Genomic DNA, 25,189 nt, shown 5'->3' on the forward strand with positions numbered 1-25,189 from the left:
GTCGCATTGTTTACATTTTCAAAATAGTTTTTTTTGCAACCTTGACGGTTGGAAATAAATATAGTTCTTTTCATAAAAAGCTCTGGGTTTTTTTTGTTTTACCCATTAAAAGCTGAGAGTCTGATATTATCACATGACTCCAGGAGCCTGATGTTAGAGCCAGTCTACAATGCCCGGGCCTTTAATCTGGCCCAGATGTTATCTCCTGCTGTAGTCACAAGAAAAGCTATGGAAATGTATGTTCAACAGATATGAAAGTTAAATGTTTCTGTAAGTTTCTAATAATCCTGAAAATAATACAGACTTCTGAACGTAAGGATCTCAAATTTTGCTGTAAGTTGTTCTGTCTCATACTCGTATTCTACTAACCAGCTGCCATCCTCTATGAGGGAGAATGGGATGTAGACATTCAGACTTAAATGTTCCCTGTAGAAATCCTGGAGTGGGTTTCCTAAGCCAGAGGAAATGCAAAAAAACTGCATTTTGTATTGTTTATTAGGGATAAACAAAGTAGGTAAGGAGGGAAGCTTTTTTTAAGCAAGGCTGTACTACAAAACCGTAACTTTTTAGCTTCCTGAGAGGGAAAAGGGTGTGTTTACACGGATGCAAGAGGGGAAAAGAGTAAGTTATGTTTAAACACAGCACAGCGGCCACTCAATTTATTTGGAACTACTGCTCCAAGCAGCACAAACCCAGCTTACTACATGTAGTTTAGCACGGGGGACAAAACCCCAAACCGCCCCCAGAAGCGCTGGGAAATAAATCACGCACCATTACATCAGCCAAGCAGCAAGTCCTACCGATAAGGAACGCCTGCTAGCTCTGCTCTGGGAAAGATCAACATCACGCCGCTCTTGAATCCCCACACTGGGGGTACTAATTGTAACTTAATTTTACCATATTGCTTCTTTTTTTTTTTTTTTTTTTTTTTCCCCAGAGCGATACTCTAATGTTACAGCCCGTCCCCCCCTCAGGTTTGTTTCTAATTCAATCGGCGGGGCAGCGCAGGCCGATAAATATTTAAACGCGTGACCCCTCGGCTGGCCCGAGCGCCGGGCCCTGGGGAAGGGCCGCCACAGCCCGCCCCGGCGCCTTCGCCTCAGAGGCGCCAGCCTGCCTCTCCCGGCGAGCGGGCTGGAAACGCCTGAGGCGGGAGGAAGGAGCCGGTGGCCCTGAGGAACCCGCCCGAGCCGCGGCCACCCTCACCGGGCAGCGGAGCGGCCGCCGCCTTTGTGCTACCGCCGCCGCCGCCGCCGCTCTGTGGCAGAAAGTAGTCCCGTCCCTGCCGGCCCGGTGTTGCTTCGCGGTGCGCATCGCAGGCGGCGGAGGGGGTGAAGAGCGACAAGTAGTCCCGCTGGAATGCGACAGCCGCCCCCTCGCCGCGTCCCCTCACCCTGCCCGCCGGCGGGCACCTCGGGGGCCGCCAGCACCTCGCCCGCCCTCTCCCCTGCCAACGGCCCGGTCCGGCCCGGTCGGGTCCCTCCGGGTTACGGACCCCGCCGGGCTTTTGTCAGCCGCGGGGCGGCCGGGCGTTATGTGTGAGGCTGTCCCTGTGTGAGAAGCCGAGCGCGCACTGCCCCCGCCCCTCCGCCCGCTCCCTCCCTGACGGGAGAGGTGCCGGGGAGGGAGGGGGGACGGGCGCTGCTCCGGGAGCCGGGAGCCGTCCGGGCGCGGCGCGGGGAGGCGGAGGCGAGGCCGAGGAGGAGGAGGAGGAGGAGGAGGACTGTATCCCTGCGCCTGTGCGCGCCCGGCGGAGGCGGAGGCCGGGCGAGCGAGCGGAGGGGTGGATGGGGGAACGGCCGCGGCGGTTGCGGTGAGGCGGCGGCGGCCGGCATGGAGGGCAGCGCTCGCTCCCGCAGCGGCGCGGCGGGGCAAGTGGCCTGCTAGGGACCGGCGAGGGGGGAATCTCCACGGCCGTCCTTCCCCGCCTCTCCCCCCCCCCCCGCCCCCCGCAAGCCTTCCCCGCCCGCCTGGAAGCATGAACTGGCAGCGGAGGTGCTGCTCCTCGCCGCCGCCTCCCCGCCGGTGAGAGCGAGGAGGGAAGGAAGATGGGGGCCGTCCTGCGCAGCCTACTTGCCTGCAGTTTTTGTTCCCTGATGAGAGGTGAGCGGGGCGGGGGCAGGGAGGGGGGGGTGAGGGGGGGGTAAAAAAAAAAAAAAAAGTTGCAGGGGTTTGGTGGCGAGGGGCCATGTTTGGGCGTGCGGGAGGGGAGAGGCCTGGCTGCCGGCGGGGCGCGGGGCCCGGCGCGGGGGCAGCGCTCTCGCCCAGCCGCCGCCACGGCCTCCCCGGCTCCCCACCAACTTCCCCGGGCCGGGCCGTGCTTGGGAGCAGCCCGCCCTGCTAGCCGGCCACCGGCCGCTTCTCTCGCCTCCCCATTGTTGTTTTTCAAGTTTGTTTCTTAAAAGAAAAACCTCAAGCGCAAGCCCCCCCCCCGCCCCAAACCAGCACACGCCTCCCCCCGTCTCTCTCCGCACCCCCTGAGCTGGCCGTGGGCGGCAGGCAGCGCTGGGACAGCAGCTCGGCCACGCCAGTGTCAGGCTGATACCGCTGTTACTACAGTCAGGTTTCTCTCCTTCCCCCTCCCAGAGTGGAGTTTTATCCTGCCGGGTGTGTGTGTGTGGGGGGGAACCGCACGTATTCAGCGTAGGGGGGGTGGTGGTGGAAAGTGCCCGGGAACCGGTGTTTTCACTGAAACCCTCCTCGTAGCAAAGTGAGCGTGCGGAGTTGGCGAGAAGAGGAATGAATGCTCCTCTCAGCTGTGCTAGCTCTGCGCTGGACTTGGGAGAAGTTTGTGTTTCACTGGTGAACTGCCACGGATGTTCATACAGCTTTAAATTGGCAGTCGAGTGCCTTACAAGGGGATGTCACTTAAAGTAGCTGAGAATTTTTATTCCACTTCCCCTCCCCAACAAAATTTCTTGTCTTATAGGCCACAATTGGTAAGAAAACCGAGGATTATTTTTTTTTTTAATGCTGTAAACTTAACTACAGTAACTATTTCTCTGTGTTCAGTCTTCTGGGAAGAAATCACCTGTGGTGTTTGCATCCATCATTTTGCTGTTTACTTGTATTTTTTCATACTAGATGGGGGAAGAGGTTAATTGCTAACAGTTAATCAACCACGCTTTGATTTAGAAAATTCATCAGCACTAGTGTGTTTTGATGAAAGCTAGAGTAAAAGTGCTTTAGGTTGAAGTAACTGCTCAGTCTTCAGCTGCTCGGTACTCTGGAAAACAAAAATTTTCCTCTCCTCCATACCCTTTTTCTTTTTTTTCCCCTTATGCATCTGTTTGCCATATTGTATCCTGTTTGGAAAGATACAAGTACACTTATTTAAATGGGCTGTGTAACATTTCGTACTCCTATTGTGGTGGTTAAACCCCAATTTTCAAAAGTTAAGTTGGGTCTGGAGTATAGGGAGAAGCTGTTTCCTGATTAGTTCATTTTATTAAGTAATGATCATACCTGTTCCTAATAAACCATTTGTTTGGCTCTAACTTGCTGTTCAACCTAGTTCAAATGACAGCACAGAAATCGCTGTCGCATGTCATGTCACATAATATTGTCACTGTAATTTCTTCAAATTAATCTCGAAATAGTGATGCATGCTTTTGCAAGTTTTCTGTATACTTGATGATGCTTAATAAGACACTTTGAAGAAACACGTAGTTTATAAACCATCTGGACTGTCATTTGTTTTCTCATCTCTCATCTTTGTCAATTTCCAAGGACATTTGTATTGGAACAGCGTTTTTGTTTCTTCCGTGTTCATGGTTTCTTGCTGTTTGATCACCTCCTTGGAGTTGTAATCTTCTGTTTGTGACACGATAGTAATTTTCTAATTGTTACTTTAGGATAGAGATACAGCAGGAACAGCTGAACTCTGAAGAAACAAAAATCAAATTTTAATGCATGCATCCTCCCTAATAAACAGCATCTACACAAGTAGAATTGGTTTAAGTAAGATGTGTTGAGTTCAGAAGAGGTGTCAGCAGTTCCTTAATGAGGCAGAGGCAGTGCCAGCATGAGTATGAATAAGTTTATACATGAAAGTAGAGGTGAAGTTATGAAGTTCACTATTTGGTTTGTGAATTCAGTGCTGTGAAGGATGCCAAGCCAACAGTGCTGGAGACTGAAATTCAGAAAATATAATAGTGTGTATTTGTGGATTGCAGCATCCTCTCTGCTTACAGAACTAGCGTCCCTGTTCTCATTGACTTAAAGCAAATGGACAGAGGTTTACAACAACTGAACTGTGATTGTTAGTCTGAGGAAACTATGGTAGACTTGTTTTACTGATCTGGAAAGGAAGAAAATCGGTAACCTGGTAGTGCAGTGCCCTGTAAACTAATAAGGACTTGAAGAAGAGCCAGGCTGTTACTAGCCAGAAATGGATGCACAGGGCGAGGCACCTTTCTTTCAAAGCTGTTGGAGGACTGCTGTGGTGACAACTTGCTGTGGAGGTTCTGTAGTTTAGGGTTGGTTTTTTTTTTCTTTTTTTTTCTTCCATATTCTGGCTGATGGAAGGAGTTGCTTTCCCAAAACCTCTTGACCCTCATCACAGTCCGGTCTCTGTTCTCCTCTCTCAGCCCCTGGTTTGATTTGGGGGATTGGGCTTCCTCCTCTCTGACCATCAAAAGTGCTTCTTGAAGCCGCTCCCTGAGGGTACGTATAGGGGAGTGGGTTAGATCTGCTTCATGGCAGCTTTGCTGTATTCTTCATGACAGCTGTGAAACCAATCAGGTTCTTGTTAGATAATTGACAGTTGCAAAGAGGCAATACCAGTGGCATCACATCTGGCAGGGAGCTACAGAGAAGTGTGAAACAGAGGTTTCAACTTTTTAATAAGTGATAAAGAGAGAGTTCTTCCTCTGCAAGTATTCATAGTTTACTTTTCTTTCAGAAGTAACTCTCCAATCAGCATGCAATTGCTGTTTTGGTTTGGTTTCAAACCCTGATCATGCAGACAGTGCATAAAGCTCTTGTCTGAATAAGAATCTTATAAATTATGTTTGTTCAGACATACTGAATGTTGCAGTCCTCTGTGCTTAAGGTCAGTGAAGAAATGAAAATGCCCGTTTGGTAATGGGCATTTTAAAACTACTGTTTCCCTTTTAGGTGTTCAGAAGGGGGTTTGTTTTAATCTATTGTTATTGTTTTAATATTGTTACTGTTTTAATTGGTTTTAATCTGTTGTTACTTGCTTTTGATAAACAGATCGCCTTTGCTTTTTTGTATCTTTGTAGACAGACTTGTTTGCATGTAGTTTATGAGAGCTTAATGTTCAAGACTTGCTAAGCCATGACTGGAGGTGTTTGCACCTATTTTTCTCGTAGGAATCAGAGAAGGGGACAAGGAATAGGCTTTTTTCTTCTGGGGCACTCAGGTTGGAGATTAAGTGTGGCATTTGCAGCTGGAGCTATGTTTTTTGCCTTCAGGCAAAGGGTCTCTTCACCTGGGACTGTAGGATACTTAAGTTTTGACAATGAAACATGGAAATATTTTTTTTTTTTTTTGTAATCATCATGGTCTATTTCTTCACCCAAGCTTGAATCAACTCTATTCGAGTCATGTTTTTTCATTGTATGATTCCTCAGAAATTGGTGTGCCTTTGTCTGCCGTGATTTCCAATATATTTTCCTCTTTCATCTCTCCATAGAACAGTCTAAAATTAGCATGATCTAAGGTGTTACAAAATCCACCATTACTTTAATAGTTTTTGCAATTGCAGCTCTGTGATATAGTTCACTTATCTGATTGCTTTAGCTTTTCTTTAAAACTGAAAAATTAGGACTTAGAAAGTTTGATGGAATTTTTTGCTGTGTCTTGGAGGTAAGGTGGAGTAGCATTTTTGGCAAGGTGCACTGAAGATATGGGGAAGTTCTGGGTATAGGGGTGAAGCTGTGTATATCTGATCAGAGGTGTATGCAGATGATGGACTTCTTGCATCCTTCAGTGGGAGTTTATATGAAGATACTCAGGTGAAAAGCTTTGTTGGTGTTTCTTACCAATACCGGTTAGAAGGGCATTAACCATACTCAGGTTTCCTTTTTCCCTAGTGAATTGATCACATCTGCGTTCCCCGCGTTCTAGGTAATGGATTTGGCTAGAAGCTGTAGAATGGGTAGAGGGGCTTTTTTTGCAGGAAGATAGATCTGGAGCATAGGAACCTTTTGAACTCTGTCTTTGGGAGCTGGAGAAATCTGATTCCTTTGGACATCTGTAATCCACCTTTATGATGATGTCGCATCTCAAAAATGCCAGCTTCAAAAATATCTGCTGCAGTGCACGTAATATGGGATTTACTTTTTAGTTCAAATCAAGTAGAGCAAAGATAATTTTCTTTTTTTTTCCATCTGAGGGAGTGGGGTAGGGGAAGAAAACAGCAAGAAACAGGTCTCAGTTTCTGATCTGCCACCATTCATCTACTCTGGCAGCCAGTCTGCAGACTTAAACACTATATTCTTTGTCCCCAGCATATTTAATGTTATTAATTTCCTATGAAATGCTAAATACTTGGGTTGCTTTGCTGGTGGCTTCTTCAAAAGAGTCCACTTCCTTGTACTGTAGGGAGGAGTATGCGTTATTGTTGAGTGGCACCAGAAATGCAGTTGTTACTAAAGCTTTGTTGCATGCTCCTGCTTCTGGCTGAGCTGGTGGCTCTGCCATGCCTGGGAGGGTGCTCAGCTTCTCTCGCAGTTCTCCTGCTGGGGAACCCTCATGCTTCAGCGCACTCATCTTAGAGAGATTTGGTTAGTAAACTATACATGGCTGGTGAAATTCTTTGCTACCACCTACTTCTTTGATGGCATGTGAGGCTGTTCCTACTTTGAAGGCAGCTGTTGCCAGTGAAGCAGAATTTACGTTAGTAAGGAATTTCCCACAGATGGACTTTTACTGGTAAGTGATATCAGTTGCTTAGAAAGACATGGGGGGATGCAACTGCCTTGCAGACTTCAGGGATGGTCTGTTCATGTTCATATAAAGCAGTTGGCATTGCTCGCTTAAAAAGCTGAGCCCTTGAACCTAAACACTACAGCTCACCAAGGGTGACTCGATGTGTGGACATGAGATTTAGGATGAGCACGCAGTGAGTACTTCCACTTCTTCTGCGCCGAGTGCTTTGTAGTGATGGCTCTTCTAGAGGGTAATTGCTGTTTAGTGAAAGAAACACATTCTCTAATAATAACCTTTTTTTTTTTCAACGTATACCTCACTTGTGTAGTTTCAGAGTATATACCACTTGCAGAGTTACAGAATATGCAGTGCTCTAAACAAAGAAGCTGTGTCATTATTTTGTGGTTGGAAGGGGAAAGCGTTGTATCTCTAATGGATTGCACATAAATGCTGGGTATTGGCACCCTAAATATTAAGTAACTTTTTGCTATTTATGTATTTGTCAGGCAGGCTGACTTAGAGAGCCTTCAATAAGCTCTGTAGATATTCTTGTAGTTTATAAATATTTATGGCAAGAGATTCACAATGTGAACAGGCTTGATATTTGCTCCACGTGGACAGAACTTGGTCTGAACACAGTGATGGTGTTTGCAGGTAGAAATGAGCTTGTCGGTGTTTCTCCTTTTCGGTATGTTCTCCTGTGAAATGGTTATGAAAATAGGGTGGGTTTTTTGTCTCCTTGTGATTATCTTGCTACTGACCTTGCTATTTCAATGTAATTGGCACAGTTCCCCACCAATTTTGAAATGGAGTCAAAACTACCAGTCTATGAATAGAATGGGAATACTGTAATACCTTTTTCCATTTGATTTATAATACACTTTTAAGAACATACCATTCAAAGTGTAAGTTAAAAGAAGCAATGGTTTAGTTAGTAATACTTTGCTTCCTTTGCAAAATGTTCTAAACTATTTGGAGAAAGAAGCATGTCAGTTTAAAAGATGGAATGCTTTTTGAGCTTCATTATTTATATGGAGAGAACAATAAGGAAATGTTTTTAATATAAGCAGACATGGAAAATGGCAACATTCGTAAAGATTTTTTTAGTATCTTGTTACAGGATCACATTACCTAAATAGAATTACTCCCTCGTGATATAATCAATGTGGCAGAAATGGGATTATAGTTTTAATTCTGTTCATGAGGGCCATGTGTGAGCTCTTGATGTCACATTTGAAAAGTGATCATATTTGAGACAGAAAATCTTAATCAATTAGCTATATAATTTTTCTTAATCAAAAATCTTTTGTTTTCCTTCTCTATGATACAGAAATGTAATTTTCTCCTTTATATTTGTCCTCTTACTCTTCCCCCCTGCCCTGATCTGTTCCCAGAGGAAAAACAGTTCATATGGTTTTGGTTTTTGTTGTCATTGTTGTTTTTTGTTTTGTTTGGTTTGGGGTTTTTTGTTGTTGTTTTGCTTTAAACTGTTCATGCCTTCAGAACTCCTCAATAATAAGCATTCTCCTCTGTCCCTTGCCAGAGAGTTCAGGCTTCTAGGAGGTAGCTGATGTGTTTGGTTGAATTCTCGAAGTTAAGGGTATGTGGAAGGTAACAGAAATGTAAGGTATTGTAGAATTTCAGACTTCTTTTCCTTTGTTTTTCTGTCAAAGCAGTGAATAAAATTCTTGCTTGTACTCATAGTATTAGTGTTAATTAGAATGTTAACACTCTGGAAATCCAAGAATCCTTTTGTCCACACATGGATTAATAGAGTAGGAATATTACGTATAATAGAAGAGTAGGAATTTGTAAACCTTGTAGTGACTCTTATTATGTGCATTTGGAAAATGCACTGGTGTTTTATTAACTAGAAACTTAACTGAGGCTCAACAGTTAGCCTTTACTCTAGGTAATGGTAAAATTCGTAAGTAAAGTAATTCCAAGTTGGGTGGGGTTGTGTTTATGGGGTTTTTTTGTTTGTTTTTCTTTTGGATTACCAGAAACAAGTCCTATTCAATATGAGAAAGATGAGATCGTTCACCTTTTTCAATGGATTCTGCATGCGTGTGTGTGCTTTGTTTTTGGTTTTTTTTGTTGTTGTTGTTGTTTTTTTTCAAGTGTTACTACATCTAGTGTAAGCCTGTTGAAGATTTGACATTAATAGAGCTGGGATGTTAGTGGTTTTGAGAGTTAAAAAAATAAAATAAATCACATAGGTCCAACTGTGTTTCAAAAAAAAAAAAAGCAATATGCAATAATTTTAAAAATTCTTGAAGTATTTGCACATCTTTCCTTACCCTTTAAAAACAGTCCCTAACTGTTCATTTGAACCAGAATTGTTAATTAATATATTAATCTGTAGTAAACCTAATAGTCTTAAGAATTTGACTGTTTGAAGTGTAATTTTGGTTTGAGAACTTTTTTGTCCTTTAGCTGATGGAAGGTTGTTTTAAACTTGCACTGTGAGTATTTTCTTTCAATTTTCTTATAAAACTATATTCTAGTTCAGTGTGAAAAACTTCCAGTTTTTGCAAAATTGTTGGTACTGTCTTGAAGAAAGTATTTTACCTGCATGAGAAACAAAATCTATGAAATTGTTTTACTAGTTGGAGGTATGGCTCATTTTATTCTCAATATTTGTTATGATAGATGAACTAACAAAGATGCTATTCACCAAGCTTGGTCTGGAAAGTATGCCACAAAGAAGTTATTGGGTAGCTGATACGTTCTTTGTTGAAGAATTGCAGAGAAGTGGGGATGAAAATGTGATAAACCTTCAAGGCAGTACTGCTGCTCCCCCCATTCTTTCTGCCCTAAATTGGACCCGCTATTATGTCCCAGCTGAGGGCTGTCACTATTGTGGTGTACTTGTCAGTACTGGCAACTTCTTCCGTTTTATTCTGTCCTCCAGTTGGGGTTTTTTTTGTGCTAAATTCACACTTTACAGCAAGTTCCTGATAGCGCTTCAAAAATCGGAACAAACAAAAAACCCCAACCACAAAATAGAATAAATAAATTAAAAAGATGCTTTGATTTTTACCTGAGGAGACAAACTGACAGACTTAAATATTTGTTAAGTACTAGGCATGCCAGCTCAGCTAAATTGCTGAAAGTCATCTAAGGGTAGCTCAGTGCCTATGAACTTCTTGTCAGTGTGGAAAAAGGGTTTGTTAGTTTGAAGGTAAACCAGTGTGCTGTTGCTCAGGGTGTGGATTTTTTTGGTCCACATGGAACTATTAGCAATGGCTGAAACCCCTTGGCTCGGGCTATTCCCACATGGTGTCTGCCAGTATAACTAGGGTCTTCCAGCTATGGAGACAAGTGAGCTGGCAGGAGTGATTGAGGGCAAACACTCCCAGGCCATTCTTGACTGGATGTGCATCCCCCAAATACATGTGCTGTCCAGGCTGGAACACGTAATGAACTGCCATTGCTCCAGAGCAGCAGCAAACTTTGGAGCATTCCCGTCTCAACTTGCCAGGGTGTATAAGGTGTATCTTGCAGCCTTTAGCCTTCCTAGGCTTTGGGAAATGGGCTACCTGTGTCACAGCATCACGATGTTGTGTCTCGGTGCTCTAATTCAGTGGAGGGACTTAAGTAATGCAGTCTTTCAACAGCTTCATGGGGGGATATGATAGAGGCTTTTGGTTTGTTTTCTTACTGGTAGAAGTGCTGTAGGAAACGATGATGCCAAAAGGTGTGAAGGGTAGTGTTTTGTTTCAGTGTGCTCAGGTTGTCTTATCCGTCATCATACGGCTTCAAGTTCGGATTGCAAAATATCATCCCTATTCAGATGTGGGACTCTAACTGGTACAGTATAGCCAAACAAGATTTCTTTTTCTGCATGAGCGAAGGTGCATGCTTGGGAGAACTGTCAGAAATGTACCTTGCAGACAGGAGATGCTTTGCAGCATTCTGCAAGCGTACTAACTTTTTCATTAAACAGATTGTGTTGATTTAAACATGGGTGTTTCCAGTAGAACTAGGGAAGTGTTGCTAGTGTGCATGGGGCAGGTATGGCTTCATCTGCAGTGCTGTGTGTTATTCTGATAACTATTTGAGAAACTGGGAGAATGTTGAAGGAAGGTTATGAGGACACCTGAGGAAATGTCTGCAGGACCTCAACATTACCCTTCCAGTTAGTATGGATCATGGTACTGCTTGGTCACGCAACCCTAGGAACCTTCCTGCTTTGCAGAGCCTGCTGCTGGCCCTGGAGAGCGTACTGTGCTGTTGCCACATCACTTTTATTTTCTTGCCACTTTGTGGCTCTCTCTTGTAAGCAGCAGGGTAATGGAAGAAGGTGGTAGTATTATATGGCAATGCAGCTGCAAGCAGATGCCTGACCAGGGAGCATAGCTCTTTGCTCATCCTAGGTTGTTGTCAGCAAGATAGATTCAGCATATAAAGTTATGAAGATGTCAACTGCTTAAGTAGTGTGTTTTATCTCCATGAGAGTGCATGGAAAGAAATTCAGAGTAGCAGAGTCAATGTTATGGAAAGATGGACGGAGGATCAGTGTGAGTGTGCTACCTAACACTGAGAAGAGACATGCTGTGATAATTTGGAAATCAGCTGCTAGCTCTATGGCTCTGTTGCCAACAGGATGATTTGATGGGCAATGCCTGCCATTCAGAAAGTTATTTGCCTGTGATACGCTGGAGTTCATGGTGTACCTCAGTTGTGTGTGCTTTTGCTGTACTCTGCCAGGTCTGTTGGCTTTTTATGCCTGCACCTGGTATTTCTATCCTTCCCTGTACTCCATTTTTTTTTCTTCCTCTCATTCTCTTGCCTCCATCCTTCTAGCTCTTCAGAAAGAGAATTTTTTTCCTGTTATTCAGAAGGCTAAAGGATGACTTACTGCCTTTGTACCAGCCAGTTTTGCAGGATGTTTCAGTCTCCACAGCTCCTGTCTAGCCAAAAGCCTGCAAAACTAATGGTAGAAGCTTGGTGCAGAATCCAGGTGCCATTGTTGCTGCTTGGTGTCTTTGCTTTTGCACTGACGTGGTTAGTCGTCTCACTCACTGGCAAGCCTGACTGTTCTTTTCCTGTGACTTCTTGAGTTACCATCTGAACAGCCCTTGGATGGCTTTAGCATGTGGAATACACTTTAGGTTAGCTGAAAAGAGGAGAAAAGGTCCTTTCTGGCAGGCTTGGGCTGCTTCATGCTTGTTTACCAAAGTCCTGGTTGCCTGCTATGTCCTGCAAGTATATTTGTGAGAACAAGGAGGTTCAGAGAGAGTAGAACTCTCTGTTCACAGTGAAGGTAGAATGGGGGCTGCTAGTAAGTCAGTTTATTATTTTTCTTTAAAAAATTGTGTGGAATAAATCAGGAAGGGTGCTGTGATGGAACACTTGGTGCAAAATCCTGGCATGCTGCTTGCTGTGCTGAAACGCTTTTGTGTTTCCTGGTGATTTTTTAATTTGTTTGAAAATATAAACTATCTCTGTATAAGTTTCTTGAGGCTGGGGCCCTGGTTTTGGGGGAATTTTATTTTCATTTGCAACTTGCCTCTCTTCTGATTTGGTACAAATCTCCCAGGCTTTTATTCCCAGTGCTACCTCAACCTTTTCCTTCTTGCTCGTCCAAACTGTGCAGCAAAACTGAAACATTCACAGATAACAAATATACAGAATTCCTTATAAGCATAAGCAATGATGAAGAAATTTGAAACCTGGGGAGTGAAGGGAGAGTCCTTACAACTGACTGTGCCAGAATCCTTGTGTCAGTCCAGAGAGTTTTTCTTATCTTCTTGTGTTGGCTCTCTGTGGAACATTTTGGGAATGGGGAGGATTGTATTGCATGCAAGGAGTTCTGCATATAGGATGTTTTTAAGGAGGTTGCAATTTATGCTCTTTGCTGGTTGTCTGTGCCCATTTATCTGCTTTTTCTTCTCTTGTGGGCTGAATGTGGGTGCATGTCATCCCATCAAGGTGTCTGGCAAATCCTTCTTGCTTACAGTGCCTCATCCAGCACAGTGTGTATTTGCTTGGCACATCTCATCACCGCGTCTCTTCTTTTCCAGTCCTCATGTTTGCTATCCTCGTGGCAGTGTGCTTGGCAGTATCAGTTCACCTTTAGATGCTCAGAGTTATTTAGCAAGACTTTTAAAAGATGAGGAGTTTTCTCTTCCCAGCTCAATGATATCTTCCAGTGTAACAATCCATAGGTTTCTTTACCAGTGGACTCCTGCATGGATATTTCTTTCCAATGTGAGCAGTTGCCCAGTATTACTGGCTGAGCCACACTGGGATTCTGGGGCAGGTTGCCACCCCTAGTCTGGTGGGTCCTGTTCCTAAATTGGAGGTTCACAAACAACTGGTTCAACTAATTTGTCAAAGCTGATGCAGTTCTTCCTTTCACTGGTGTGCTAGTACTTATGTTTATCTGATTTTGTTCTGAACTGCTGCTGGATGATGGCTGGCTAAAAACTACTTTTTGGCAGGTGGAGGGGAGAGCATGGTAGCCTTCTGCTGGCTTAGCTCCCTGCATTATCTTGCTGTGGTATGGGACAAGTGCTAGTGCCAGCGCAAAAGAGAGATTGGGAACCGACAGCTGAAAGTGGAGCCGGGGAGAAAGGATGTGGCTGCAGTCGCATCTTGAGCAGATCTAGCAGGCTGCCAGTGAAAGGGGGGAGAGCTGTTCCCCCTTCCAGCTCCCTGCTGCTTGCCTTATGTTAGTTTTGGAGTTTACTGGACCGCTTCTTCAGTCGATTCAACTCGCTAACCCAGTCAAACCTTTCACTGACGTAATGATTTGATTCAGCTTGGGGAGGGGCCCTTAATTAAGTGAGGGGGTAGAACAGCATTGGTGGGGGTTGGGTATGAGAAGAAAAGGTCTGGGGAAAATGAGCTGATGCTAATTGCTTTAACCAGGCTAAATTCCATGTCAGTGAAAGAGTATGAGCATGTTGAAGGTAACACTAACCTAGTGGCACCCAGAGGCATCATGGATCCTTGAAAGAGGAAAGGTGGCAAGCGGGAACTTGTGGAAAAGGCCTCTGGACTAGTTAAAGAAAAGTGGGAGAAATTCTGACAGCTTAAAATAGCCACATAAACACCAAAAAAATTGAAAAACATTTTTAGCTGGTAAAGTGATCATTTAGTGTTGGTTCATCGCTTCGCATCCTGTGGGCTGCAGCATTTTTAAGCCAGTATCAGATGCTCACAAATCAGATGTACAAAGCAAGACTTAAGTAAACAAGTGTTACGGAAACCAGACATAAGTTTCTTGGGTATTAGCAACTTTCAGTATGCTACGGAGAGAGACAAGAGCTGCAGCCAACAGAAATATTTGGTACAAGAACTGGAGCTTGGTGGTGAGGAGAAGGATGCTGATGTAGAATTCTAGTTGTAGAGGTAGGGCAAAAAAGGCAGTGGCTGGATTTTAATATCAAATGTGGTAAGCATAGGGAAGGTGTTATGTGAATATCAGAGTTAAAAAGCAATTAGGCTCAGTGCCCCACTATCAGCTGGAGTTTCGTATGGTTTAAATTACTTTTGTTGCAGTTCAGATGTGTTAAACTTCAGGTTTTGTAACTTTTGTGTTCTCTAAGCAAATCTTTGTTCCTGCTGGTGGATACAAAAAAAGTTTATTTTATAACCAAGCATAGCTTTTACTCTGTCTTGGGTACTTTAATTAGAAGAATAAACTACATGCAGACATCTCAGGTGAAAGAGGACATGGTAGTATTCACTACTGTTTCAGTTGTTGATTTCGAAGATGGTTGTTTTTTCTTTTACTTTTAAAAATGTGTACTTCTCTTCAATGTAATATTGTTTGTTACAGTTAAAATATGTGTTCTTATGATTTCTATAGAAAGAGAAGTAGAAACATATATAAAGAGTTCAGCTTTGACTTCTTAAAAAAAAAATAAAAATCTGAGTTGTATCTATTTGACCCATTATAACTTAAACTGTGAGATAGTTGCCTAGCTTTGAAAGGAGTTTGTCTTGGACTTCTTCCCCTAGTCTATTAGTATAGTTTATAACTGCATTATTCAAGAAAGCCATCTTTTCAGTGTCCTGTGCTTCTTTTAAAGTGAGTTATATGGAGCAGGATGGGACCTTCTGCCACAATTTTCCTTCTAGCATTGCTGTTTGAGTCAAATAAATGGCAAAGATGATGCTAGGTGCTAATGCTGCCAACTTCAGTAATTGGGTTTTATAGGATATTGAAGCCTTAGCGTTTTCTGGGAAGGGTTGGAGGGAGTGGGGGAACAAACCTGTTTTTTATTATTTTGGTGATGCATGCTTCATTCCTGAATGTCGCAACAAATTGGAAAGCTTAATATCGTCATCTGCCAGCCCTGCGGAATGTTACAAGTTGTGGCTTTGAATCAATCTGCATGAAACTACACATCTTAAGTGTAGCTGTGTTTCTTCTGAGCTGTCATTCAAATAACTTGTATCATTCATGAAAAGGACTTTTTCTCCAGTCCTTCCTCAGCCAGCTCTGAGCTCCAGCAAGGAGTGAATAACCTATGCAATGCAAGTTGTGTTAGGCTCAGCAGTGCCTTCAGGCCTTGGTGATTATGCTTGACATGCCTGGTGTTCCAATTCAGTGCATGCTGAGTGCATGGGTACTCTTGCTCCGTGTTGCACATAATAATGGAACCTGTACTCATTTGTGTATGGATTTACCTTTTTTCAAGTGCTGGGCATACTGTCTTATTAAGAGAGAGCTCTGCCAGTTGACTGCACACTTTCCTATAGTGCATTAGATGACATTGAGCTGGCTATTAATTAGATTTTTCAGGTTACAATTGTATGCAGGCTTTAAAAAGTAGAAGGTTTTATTGCATATCTATTTTTTTACCGCTTTCAGTTTACTGAATACTCTCTTCTGAAAAATGCAGTCATCATAAGCAACCTGCACTTCAAGAAGCTCTATTGTAATTAATTTTAGATCTTTAGGGGGTGGGAAATTATGCAAGGAAGGGAAGGAGATAGCAAGGTAATAAACCTACTTAATATAAGGATTCTGCTTTCTAATTTAAAGAAGTCTACCCCTTCTCTATGGAAATATAATCTCTAAACTGTATGTTTTGTTGCACAATAAAAACTTGCTTTCTGGAGGGGGGAATACAAATTTAGTCTTATTAAAAACAAGAAAGCTTCCCTCCTCCCCCACGTTTCCATAACTTTCTATCTAAAGATTGTCATAAATCAGTTTATATTCAGTGTTTCTAAAATTAGGATAGAGGCCTAAACAATTTGTTCGTTGTTTTTTGTTTGTTTGTTTTTAAAGGAGGAAAGAAAGTAAAAAGCTTCCAAACATATCTAGCAGAACTTATCTGTAGGTAGATTAAGGAACTTCTTACTCCCTTCAGCTTCTCCCAATACTCATGTGGCAGTGTCTTTGACAAACAGTTTTATGGTAACAAGGGGAGTAGTCTGATCTTGAAAACTAGCTTTTTGAATTTTCTGAAGTGTGTGTTTGTATTTCTAATTTCAGTGTGAGTTTCTCATACAAGGAACTGTATCTTTTCTGGTAGCGTAGCCCTTGACATTATTCAACCATGCACATCTTTTGGTTCTATAAATGTAAGCCTTTTCATGAGGACATATACCCTGCTAGAAGTTTAAAGTGCCCACCTATGCTGATGAACAAATCTGCAAGATTTCTGTTAAATTTGTGTGGTGATGGGTAGAGGAGCATTTAGTATGCCAATCATGGTATGTATCTGAATGATGCTGTACAGTTCTGTTGCTACAGTCCCTGAGTAAACACAGGGAAAGGTGGAAATGTTTTCTCATAGTGGGTTTAAAAGGATGTGATTGTCTGCTTTATACAATTGTAGTATTTTTCTTAACCTTTTGTTCAAGTAGGAATGAGGCTGGGATTTTCATAATGTTATATATAGCTTGTGGTTAAGGACAATTAAACCGCCATATTACAGTTAAGAAACTATATGTTTTCATGGTTACTACTTTTTGTTGGTCATCTTGGGTGTTGTGTGTGAAAAATACACAGACTGTGCAAACTGACAGAGTAAGCAAATAAAGCATATAAAATAAAGGCTTTGTGTTAGAAAACTAAACAGGAGTGATATAGCTGAGTTTGAAAGAACTTTGTGTTGCCCATTCCTGTAGATTTATTTTTCTCCCTATCTCTTCATACCAACATCAACACTCTAAAACAACATTAATCTCATGCTGTGCAATGAATTTTGTATTTGTATGTATTATATGTAAAATGTCCAAGATATATAATTTTGGAGTGTATCAACACACAGGTGACTTTCATAGCTTGACATGAATTATACTTTTATAGAAGTGGGGTGTATAGTACTAAATTCTAGCAAAAAAACCCCCAACTTTGCTCAGGTGAGCCAGCACTGAGTGCTTAGAAAACTGCTTTTTATCCTTGTCTTTTCAGATTCTTATTTAAGCATCCTTCTCTACAGAACAGTGTCATTTGGGCACTTCAAACCTCCATTTTCTTTCTTCTCTCCCTTCTTTAATCTTACTTTAATAATGCACAACCCAGAATAATGAGCTGCCCATTACAAAGTTACCATCCTGAGTTGTAGCACTGTTAAAAGGCTTCGAGTTGGTACTTTTCAGTCAAACTTCAAAATGTCCCCAGACTTTTTTTTTATTTTTTAAAAATTTCTTACATCAGTAGTTGTGGCCTGATGCACCATCATAGTGCAAGTGACACTTAATATGAGTGGTGTTAATGCATCTGTCTGTCCCCCCACCCCTTATTTCTCCCATTTAAAGCTGCCCCACTGTTGCTGTATGCGAACCGACGTGATCTGCGACTGGTGGATGCTGCAAATGGGAAGGAGAATGCCACGGTGATTGTGGGTGGCTTGGAGGACGCTGCAGCAGTGGACTTCGTGTTTGTAAAGGGGTTGATATACTGGAGTGATGTAAGTGAAGAAGCCATTAAACGAACAGAATTCAATAAATCTGGGAGTGTACAAAATGTGGTCATTTCTGGACTTCTGTCACCTGATGGGCTGGCATGTGACTGGCTGGGAGAGAAATTATACTGGACAGATTCTGAAACAAATCGGATTGAAGTTTCTAATTTAGACGGATCACTGAGAAAAGTTTTGTTTTGGCAAGAATTGGATCAACCCAGAGCGATTGCCTTAGATCCTGCAAGAGGGTAAGTCTTTCTTAAAACAAAATATTTACAAATATTAAAATTTCTGTTACTTCTTATTGAACGATTTTAAATAAGTGATGGTACTGTTATCGAAGTTATCGTAAGCCATTTTGTATTATTTGCTTCTAATCCTATTAGTGTGATTTAAAAACAATTTGCACTTCTGAAACTGCATTCATATTGGTTTGTGAACTAGGAATCATCAGATTTTTAAAAAAGTACTAGAAGATGAACAGAAATGGATAAGTTCTAATGTAAAACTTGATTTAGTCTGCTTGAAGGGCCATCAGCTGCCTGTGGACAGGCTTGTGCCTCTCTGCACTGTCAAATAACAGAATTTTTTTGAGCTTTGTTCATTGTTGATATTCATGCTTTATTGAAACAGCCAAAGAAATGAGAGATATCAATACACTGTATTAATAACAATTTGAGACATGTTTTAGCACTTTACCGGAAAATTTACAGAAGGGTTTCTCTCCCTGCTCTCGAGGGAACTTTTGTTTTAAAAAGTCCTGTGTTTTGGCTCAGCCCATTCTAGAATAGGTCTAAATCGTCTCAGCTCTCATTTCAGTCCCTGGATGTGACTTACAGTATAATCTTTTTGTTTTGTTCTTGGGACAAAGCTGTGGTTGACAGAAACGCTAAATTCAATGGTGGTTTTGGTGATGTTGCATAAATGGCTGGCTTGAGGTTACCCCGTAGGTAGTCATCTGTGATAAAGTGACTGGCTCTCCTGAAGTGAAAGACTAATGGAATATCCTTGATGTTGTGTAATCTTTTGACTTTTTTTAATCTGTAGTATAGATCTTATTTATACTATCTTTTTTTCCTGAACTAGCAAGAAAATTAATCTATTGTACTGCCATTTCCCATATTTTTTCAGTCAACTTTTTTGAGGGGAGAAATCAATGCATTGTTTCTTTGGAAAGATGAGGGCTGTTTTAGCTGCTTGCAGCTTCATTACGTTGTAATTTGTTGAACTTGTATGTTTAGGTCTTTTCCTCCAAAAGAAGAAGAAAGTCTCTTTGTAAAACGGCTTCTTTCCTGAACTTCATAGAAATACCATATCTTGAATATTTTCTTCCACAGTTTCAATAGGCCTTTGACAATATATAAAGAGGAAAGATGTTTCTTTTGCATTACTTGTATTTCTAGCTTTGGAAATAACAAAAGGATGGATTTATGCTTTTCCTATCTCTTTACAACTTATAAATTGGAGCCAATGATAGCATTAGTTTTATTTTATCAGATTCTAAAAACATTTAAGAATGCAAGAAAAGAGGTAATGCTCATGGCCTCTTCCACCCACCATGCCAAAACTGAGAGAGAAAGGAGAGGAAAAACACAAAGTGGTTTTTTGATTTGGCTTGTAACCAGAGAGACCGAGATTCTTGTTAGTTAGGAATAATGTGCTGTTGTCAAGCCAGTTGGTTCTTTTTAAGAAGAGTATTTGTATTTTCTGAATACATACAGTAATATGTTCAGTGATCAAAACTAGATGATTGCATATTCTTGCACTCTTTCATAATACTTTACATGAAGAGGAAACTGCAAGAAGAAAAATGAAATAGATCAAAGGTAAAGTGAACTCATAACTTTTTCCATATTGATGATCTGTTGAAGCAGTGGGAGTAAACACTTCAATATGCCTAGATTTAAAACAAAACAACTCAAACAAAAACCCAAACACCACCACCCCCTTTCCCCAAAACAAACAAAAAAATCCCAACCAAAACAAAAAACCCTTCCAACAGCAGTAATTGAAGGACAAAATATTTTTTTTTTTTCTAAATCTTTGTGGAGGTCACTTTGTAAGTTGTTCTATGAAAGGTATGTTTTAGGAAGGTAATACAGTAATATATCCACTTTCTGTCTTACCATATTGCAGTTGCAAAAATTGCAATTCTCATATGCAGTTTTATGACAGAAAACCTCTCAGCTTTCAATAAATCTTGTTACATTTCAGAATGGCCTCCAAAGCTTGAAACATAGGTGGAAGGGTGGCATCAGCACAGGGATATAAATAAAAATAAAATAAAATAAAAAAATCCCCAGACTGTTCTTGTATGCATGCTTCTTTCACTAATATTTACGGTTTTTTAGCCCTGTAAATGTCTTTTGGTTTCACACTGTTGCCTGGCAGACAGTGGTAAGGATAAGCCATAAAATGATCTAAGAACTGTTAATAAAATCTGAGACTTGGAATAGCAAAACCCCCTCTCATTTTCCTGCAGTCTAATCTATCTCCTGTTATGCTCAGTTGATTGTTATTCCAGATACAGTTTTATAAACTCTTGTAATTCATGTAAAGAAATGATTTAGCAGCAAAATTTACACTAAGATCATCATTACCCACAAGTTCAAATTTTCATTAAAGTATGTTTGTCAAATGTGGTTGATTTAAAGTAGCGTACATCAAGTATTTCACGATCAAGTTGATTTAAGTACCAAACTACTCATCTGTTCTGTGCTTGTGTGTACACGTATATTTATTATATGTATCTATCTTACTGAAAGTATGAGAATGCCTACTTTGAAATGAAATGTTAAGAACAGTATAAGCTCGCACAAATATGTAGTCATGAATAATGCATTTTCTTGGCAGTGTCCCATGTAGAAAAAATTAAATGTTTCACCAACACTCTGGTCTTTTTAGCAACCTATCTGCTGTAGGATACTCAGTCGTTGTTCTCTGAAGGTCACTAGCCAGTGCTGTTGTGATAGTTCAGAGGAATATGATTGGACTCTTTCAGAGCATGTTACAGCAACAGTAGAGGCGATTAAAGAGTAACTGGTTTGGGTAGCCTTTGCTACTGCTGCCAAAACCATCTGTTAATTGTGTGTGAGGTTATAGGTGTAAATGAAATACTGGAGTAGAAGTTAGACTTGGTTCCTGTGTCCGTTATCGATAATGAGAAATGCAATACACTTACTAATGGAAAATATTTCTCAGTTGGTAACTGAGACACAGCAGCAAAGTCTAATTTTTACTCCGGTATTTTTGTCTAGGAAGCCATCAGAATCTAAAAGTCTAGACTCCTCTTATTGGTCATGTCCTATGTACATTTTGAGGTTTGAGCTTCTCATTTCTCACGTTCATACGCTACAACTTACTTTACTTTTTTTCTATTTTAGTTGTCTTGATACTCAATAAAATATTGTGAGTGTACCAGGAGAGAGGAGAAGGGACCTCAGATGAAGAGGAAGGGAATGGGCTGCTTGTGCAGCATTCTTTTGAAGTGAGCCAGGGGGTTTCAGGGCAGTTTCAGAAAGACTTCTCATTCTTAGTCATCCTTTCTGAAACTGTTTATTCCTGACCTGTGTTAAACATGTGACCCTCTTAATAAGATCAGCAGCTGGGTATAATACATACTGTGACACTTCAATGTTGACTTTTTGCCAGGGGAAGACCAGGTGTTAGACCACCAAGTGCAGGAGAGCACCAGATTTAGGAACTGCTCACATGAAAGTTGAGCAAGTGGAAAAGAGGTTTTTCTGCTTCAGCACTCAAGATGGGGGGGGGGGGGGGGGGGGGGGGGAAGGCAGGCATATTTATACAGATTCCTGAGCAAGTGCTGCTTGAAAATGCAGTATTGTATATTTGTACTGCTGTTTTCTTGTTATATTTTTAATTTGTACAGCCCTTTTGTCCTCGGGGAAAAGGCTTCATTATCATTGTTACAGTTCCCCCAAAATTACCCTTTAGACAACTTGATCGGCTTCCTAAGAAGCACTATCAAAATGAACTGGCTTTTCTCACTTCTAGATCTGTTGTTCACCACAAAGAGAATTTTAAGTGCCTCCTAGAAGTGCTGACTAATTGCTTACTTTTCAGGACATGTGTTAAATCAAGTGACTCTATAGAGTTACCTTAATTGTTAAACTCTTGTAAAGCTTTCGGGTTGTAAAGGTTTTCAGTTAATGAATGGAATTAGAGTACAAAGAGCTACAACACTTTTTATGACAGCTGAAGTTGATTTCTGGATGAAGTACTTTGCATGTTGGGGAAAATCTTCAGATTTAACATGTACCCCTCCCCCAGCAGGCTTCTCTTTTTTTTTTTCTTTTTTTTTTTTTTTGTGCAAAACATTTGCAGGGAATACATACACTTTCTTTCTTTATGGACCTACTTCTTTTGTTTCTTTCAAAGTTGGAAACTTGTATCTGAGTGTGTCAAGCACAAAAGCAATTGTAGTACAGGCTTTACATCTGCACATCATAAAAAAAGATTCATGGGAACTGGTAGTATTTGTTGCTGAGTGGTAGATGTTATACAGCAATGTAAGGAAAGAAAAATGGACAGTTCTAATAAGTTACAGTATCTTTGATTTGGGGAAAAAACATTTTAAAAATGAAAAAAAAATCAGAATTTCTTTGTAAATTCACCTATTCAGTGAAGTTTTTTGTTTGCATGCAAGTCAGTATTACATAAAATGGCACCTTAGATATAAATTTCCCCAAATAATGCAAATAACTGAAGGCTTTGTTTCATAGCTTTTCTTGCTTGATGCCACCTCTCCCTTGAGCAGATTGCTTCTGGCTGAAAATCCTTCTACTGCTCCTTTGCTGACACTAACATGTTTCACAGGCAGCAGATTAGTGCACTCAGCTAATCATTTGCTGCATAGGCTGGCCTGTGCATTAAGGAGTTAATTTTGAGGTTTTATAGGCATCTTCTATGCAAGTGTTAAGCTGATATGAAATCTGCAGACTGCTGTGGTGTTGGCACATAGATTTATAAGGTGTATTTAATCTTTCTTCACCTAAGGAGGCTCTGTTGATCAGAAGATGTTGTTGGTTGCAAATACATCACTGAATTCTGGTAAGAGCTAGGATATTAAACAAGCCGAAAGGTATTTTTTGGTGACTTAAAGATAACGAAGCTAACACAAAAGATGGCAGTAGTATTGCACAGGCTGTCCTGATGACACTGCATCAGGAGTGGCCTGCTGTGGCTCTTGAGCTGCATGTAACTCTTGGAAGATCTAGAATGCATCACCAGCGTTGCTAGTAGCTGGATGATCCCAGGACAGGGACTGTTGGGTGACCTAAATCTCTAGGCATGGGAGACTACAAATCAGAGAAGATTGCCTAGGCCAGGATTATACTGCATGATTCAAAACCCAACAGCGTGCAAAGCAGCGCTTCATCCTGCAAGAGGCTGGCATGGAATCTGAAATGTCCTTGCTATCTTCTGCCCCAGAACTACTATAACTCCCTTTGCTTCTCAAGTATAAGATGTTTGGGGTTTGGCTCTTGGTCCTATGAAGATCTTTGTGGCTTCTGGGAACAAGATCAGACACTATTCACTTACTGTAATAACATTGAATATTAAGTCTAGGTTTTGGGTTTTTTTGTTTTGTTTTAATCTCATTAACAGTCTGTTCATTTTGAAAGGTTCTTTCACAAAACTTTGCATGGTTTGTTTGAGATTTGTCATGTATGGTTCATGTGATGCTGGTTTCCAGTCCAATGCTAGGATATTTCCATGTGGCTAAAACTGTAAAGGTGTCATTTTATTGCACAGTTCAAAACGTTAATTTCATTCTTCTCCTCTCCTTTTGCCTCATCTGAAGGAGGAGGTGAAGGAAAGTAAGCAGAAAGTAACCAGAAACCCACATACTTAAAACAGAGTGAAGGCTTAGAGAGGTGACCTCTCTTGTAAATCTTGCTGTGCTGGTTTAGATGTTACTGCCGTTGACTGCCTATCCTCACCCTACTGCCAGAGGTGGCCAGGAACTCAGAAGAACGTATTTGCTAATATGTTTTCTTTAATTTTCAGGCTTTTTACCTAGTTTTCCCTTTTGTGGAAGGAGGTGGGAGAGATTTGGCTTGTTAGAAATCAAACTAGACTGCACAGAATTTATTTGTGCAGGACAAACATTTTGCTTACAGGCTCAGGTATCTTAAAGTTGTAGATGCTTTTATCTGTAGGCAAGTTTGAAAATAGCCTTTCATCCCTACCTACTTCATTCAGCACTTGGGCAAGAAAACAAGACCGTGGACTGGATCAGTTAGTTGAGGGCTGTGCTTTCCTTTCTGCAACTTTCCTGTGAATAAGCTAGTAGCATCTTGAAACACTGTAGAGTTTGTTAAAACACTAAGTTCATTGTTTGGTTTTTTTTCACTTTGTGTTTTCAGTTTTGGACTTGTTCTGGTAAAGCATGCGAATATGGTATGGTTGATAGCCTGTTGACAGTTTAAGGTGAAGAGGACGATTTGGCCTGTCCTTTAACGTGTACCTCAGTGCTGCAGTGATAAGGGTAATAAGAATTAGTAAACTTTATGTAACTTGCTGTAAAATATCAATGTATACTTCGGTTATATGCATGCAGTGTTTGTTTAATAAGTTAGAACTAAGTATTTAAACTGAGGTAGTAATTTCCGGTCTGCGCGAATAACCTCTGGTGATGAGTCTTTGGGCATGCTTCTGTTCATCTGCATTTTCAGTCCCTGCAATTATAACTTAGCATCTAAGTCTAGACTATGAAGACCTGTTGTATTTAAAAAAATAAATTGTAAACAAACAAGTTTTCAATAACAACATTTTGAATGAAGTTTTATGCTGAGTGAACACAAGGAAAATTATTTTTAAAATCATTATTTTAGACCTCTGGTAAGCATTATTAGCTAGATGTTAATTAAAAAATGTTTGTTCACACACTTCTAAAAATTAAAATAATACTAACACATCTTTTAATAAGTATTAAGGTGAACTTAAAGGGGCCATATTAATTTACAGCAGAGAGTTACAATCTGATACATTGTTAGTTCTGTATTCTTTCTTGAGAAGTTCAAAGTAGCATTGCTGTTAAGGAAGCAGAGTGGCCTTAAAGGAACATCTGTGCTATTTCTGGGGAGGGGGTCAGAGTGAAAAAAACCCAAACAAATAATCCTTCTCTTCCCCCCAGATATAATTTATGTAGCTTAGGGGTGTTTGTCAGGAAATCATTACTTCAGAATCCACGACATCTAATAAGACTTGTAGGAGAGAGCTTTCGAATGCTCACTAACGCCATTGCAGCTGACTCAGCTTAATAATTGCAAGTTTCTGCAAGAAATTATTTTTGTATTAGGGAAAAGTTTTGTTTGTAATCTCTTTACTATTTCAAGGCAGAATATTTTAGAGGGATTTTTTTTGGAAATGATGATGAGCCTTACAGACAA

General features: G+C 41.0%; 1 protein-coding gene across 1 annotated transcript in view; it reads left to right on the top strand.

Annotated features, from left to right (window-relative positions):
* The first annotated feature begins 1,761 nt into the window (after nucleotides 1-1,761).
* LRP6 (LDL receptor related protein 6) overlaps nucleotides 1,762-25,189 on the top strand; it is a 131,127-nt gene continuing 107,699 nt past the window's right edge. Inside the window, exons 1-2 of the mRNA XM_075051779.1 lie at nucleotides 1,762-2,103; nucleotides 17,629-18,022. Coding sequence (XP_074907880.1) covers nucleotides 2,049-2,103; nucleotides 17,629-18,022 — 449 coding nt within the window. The 5' untranslated portion in view covers nucleotides 1,762-2,048. The remainder of the gene's footprint in view (nucleotides 2,104-17,628; nucleotides 18,023-25,189) is intronic.

The sequence above is a fragment of the Buteo buteo genome, chromosome 19 (assembly GCF_964188355.1).
Source record: "Buteo buteo chromosome 19, bButBut1.hap1.1, whole genome shotgun sequence".
Classification (NCBI taxonomy): domain Eukaryota; kingdom Metazoa; phylum Chordata; class Aves; order Accipitriformes; family Accipitridae; genus Buteo; species Buteo buteo.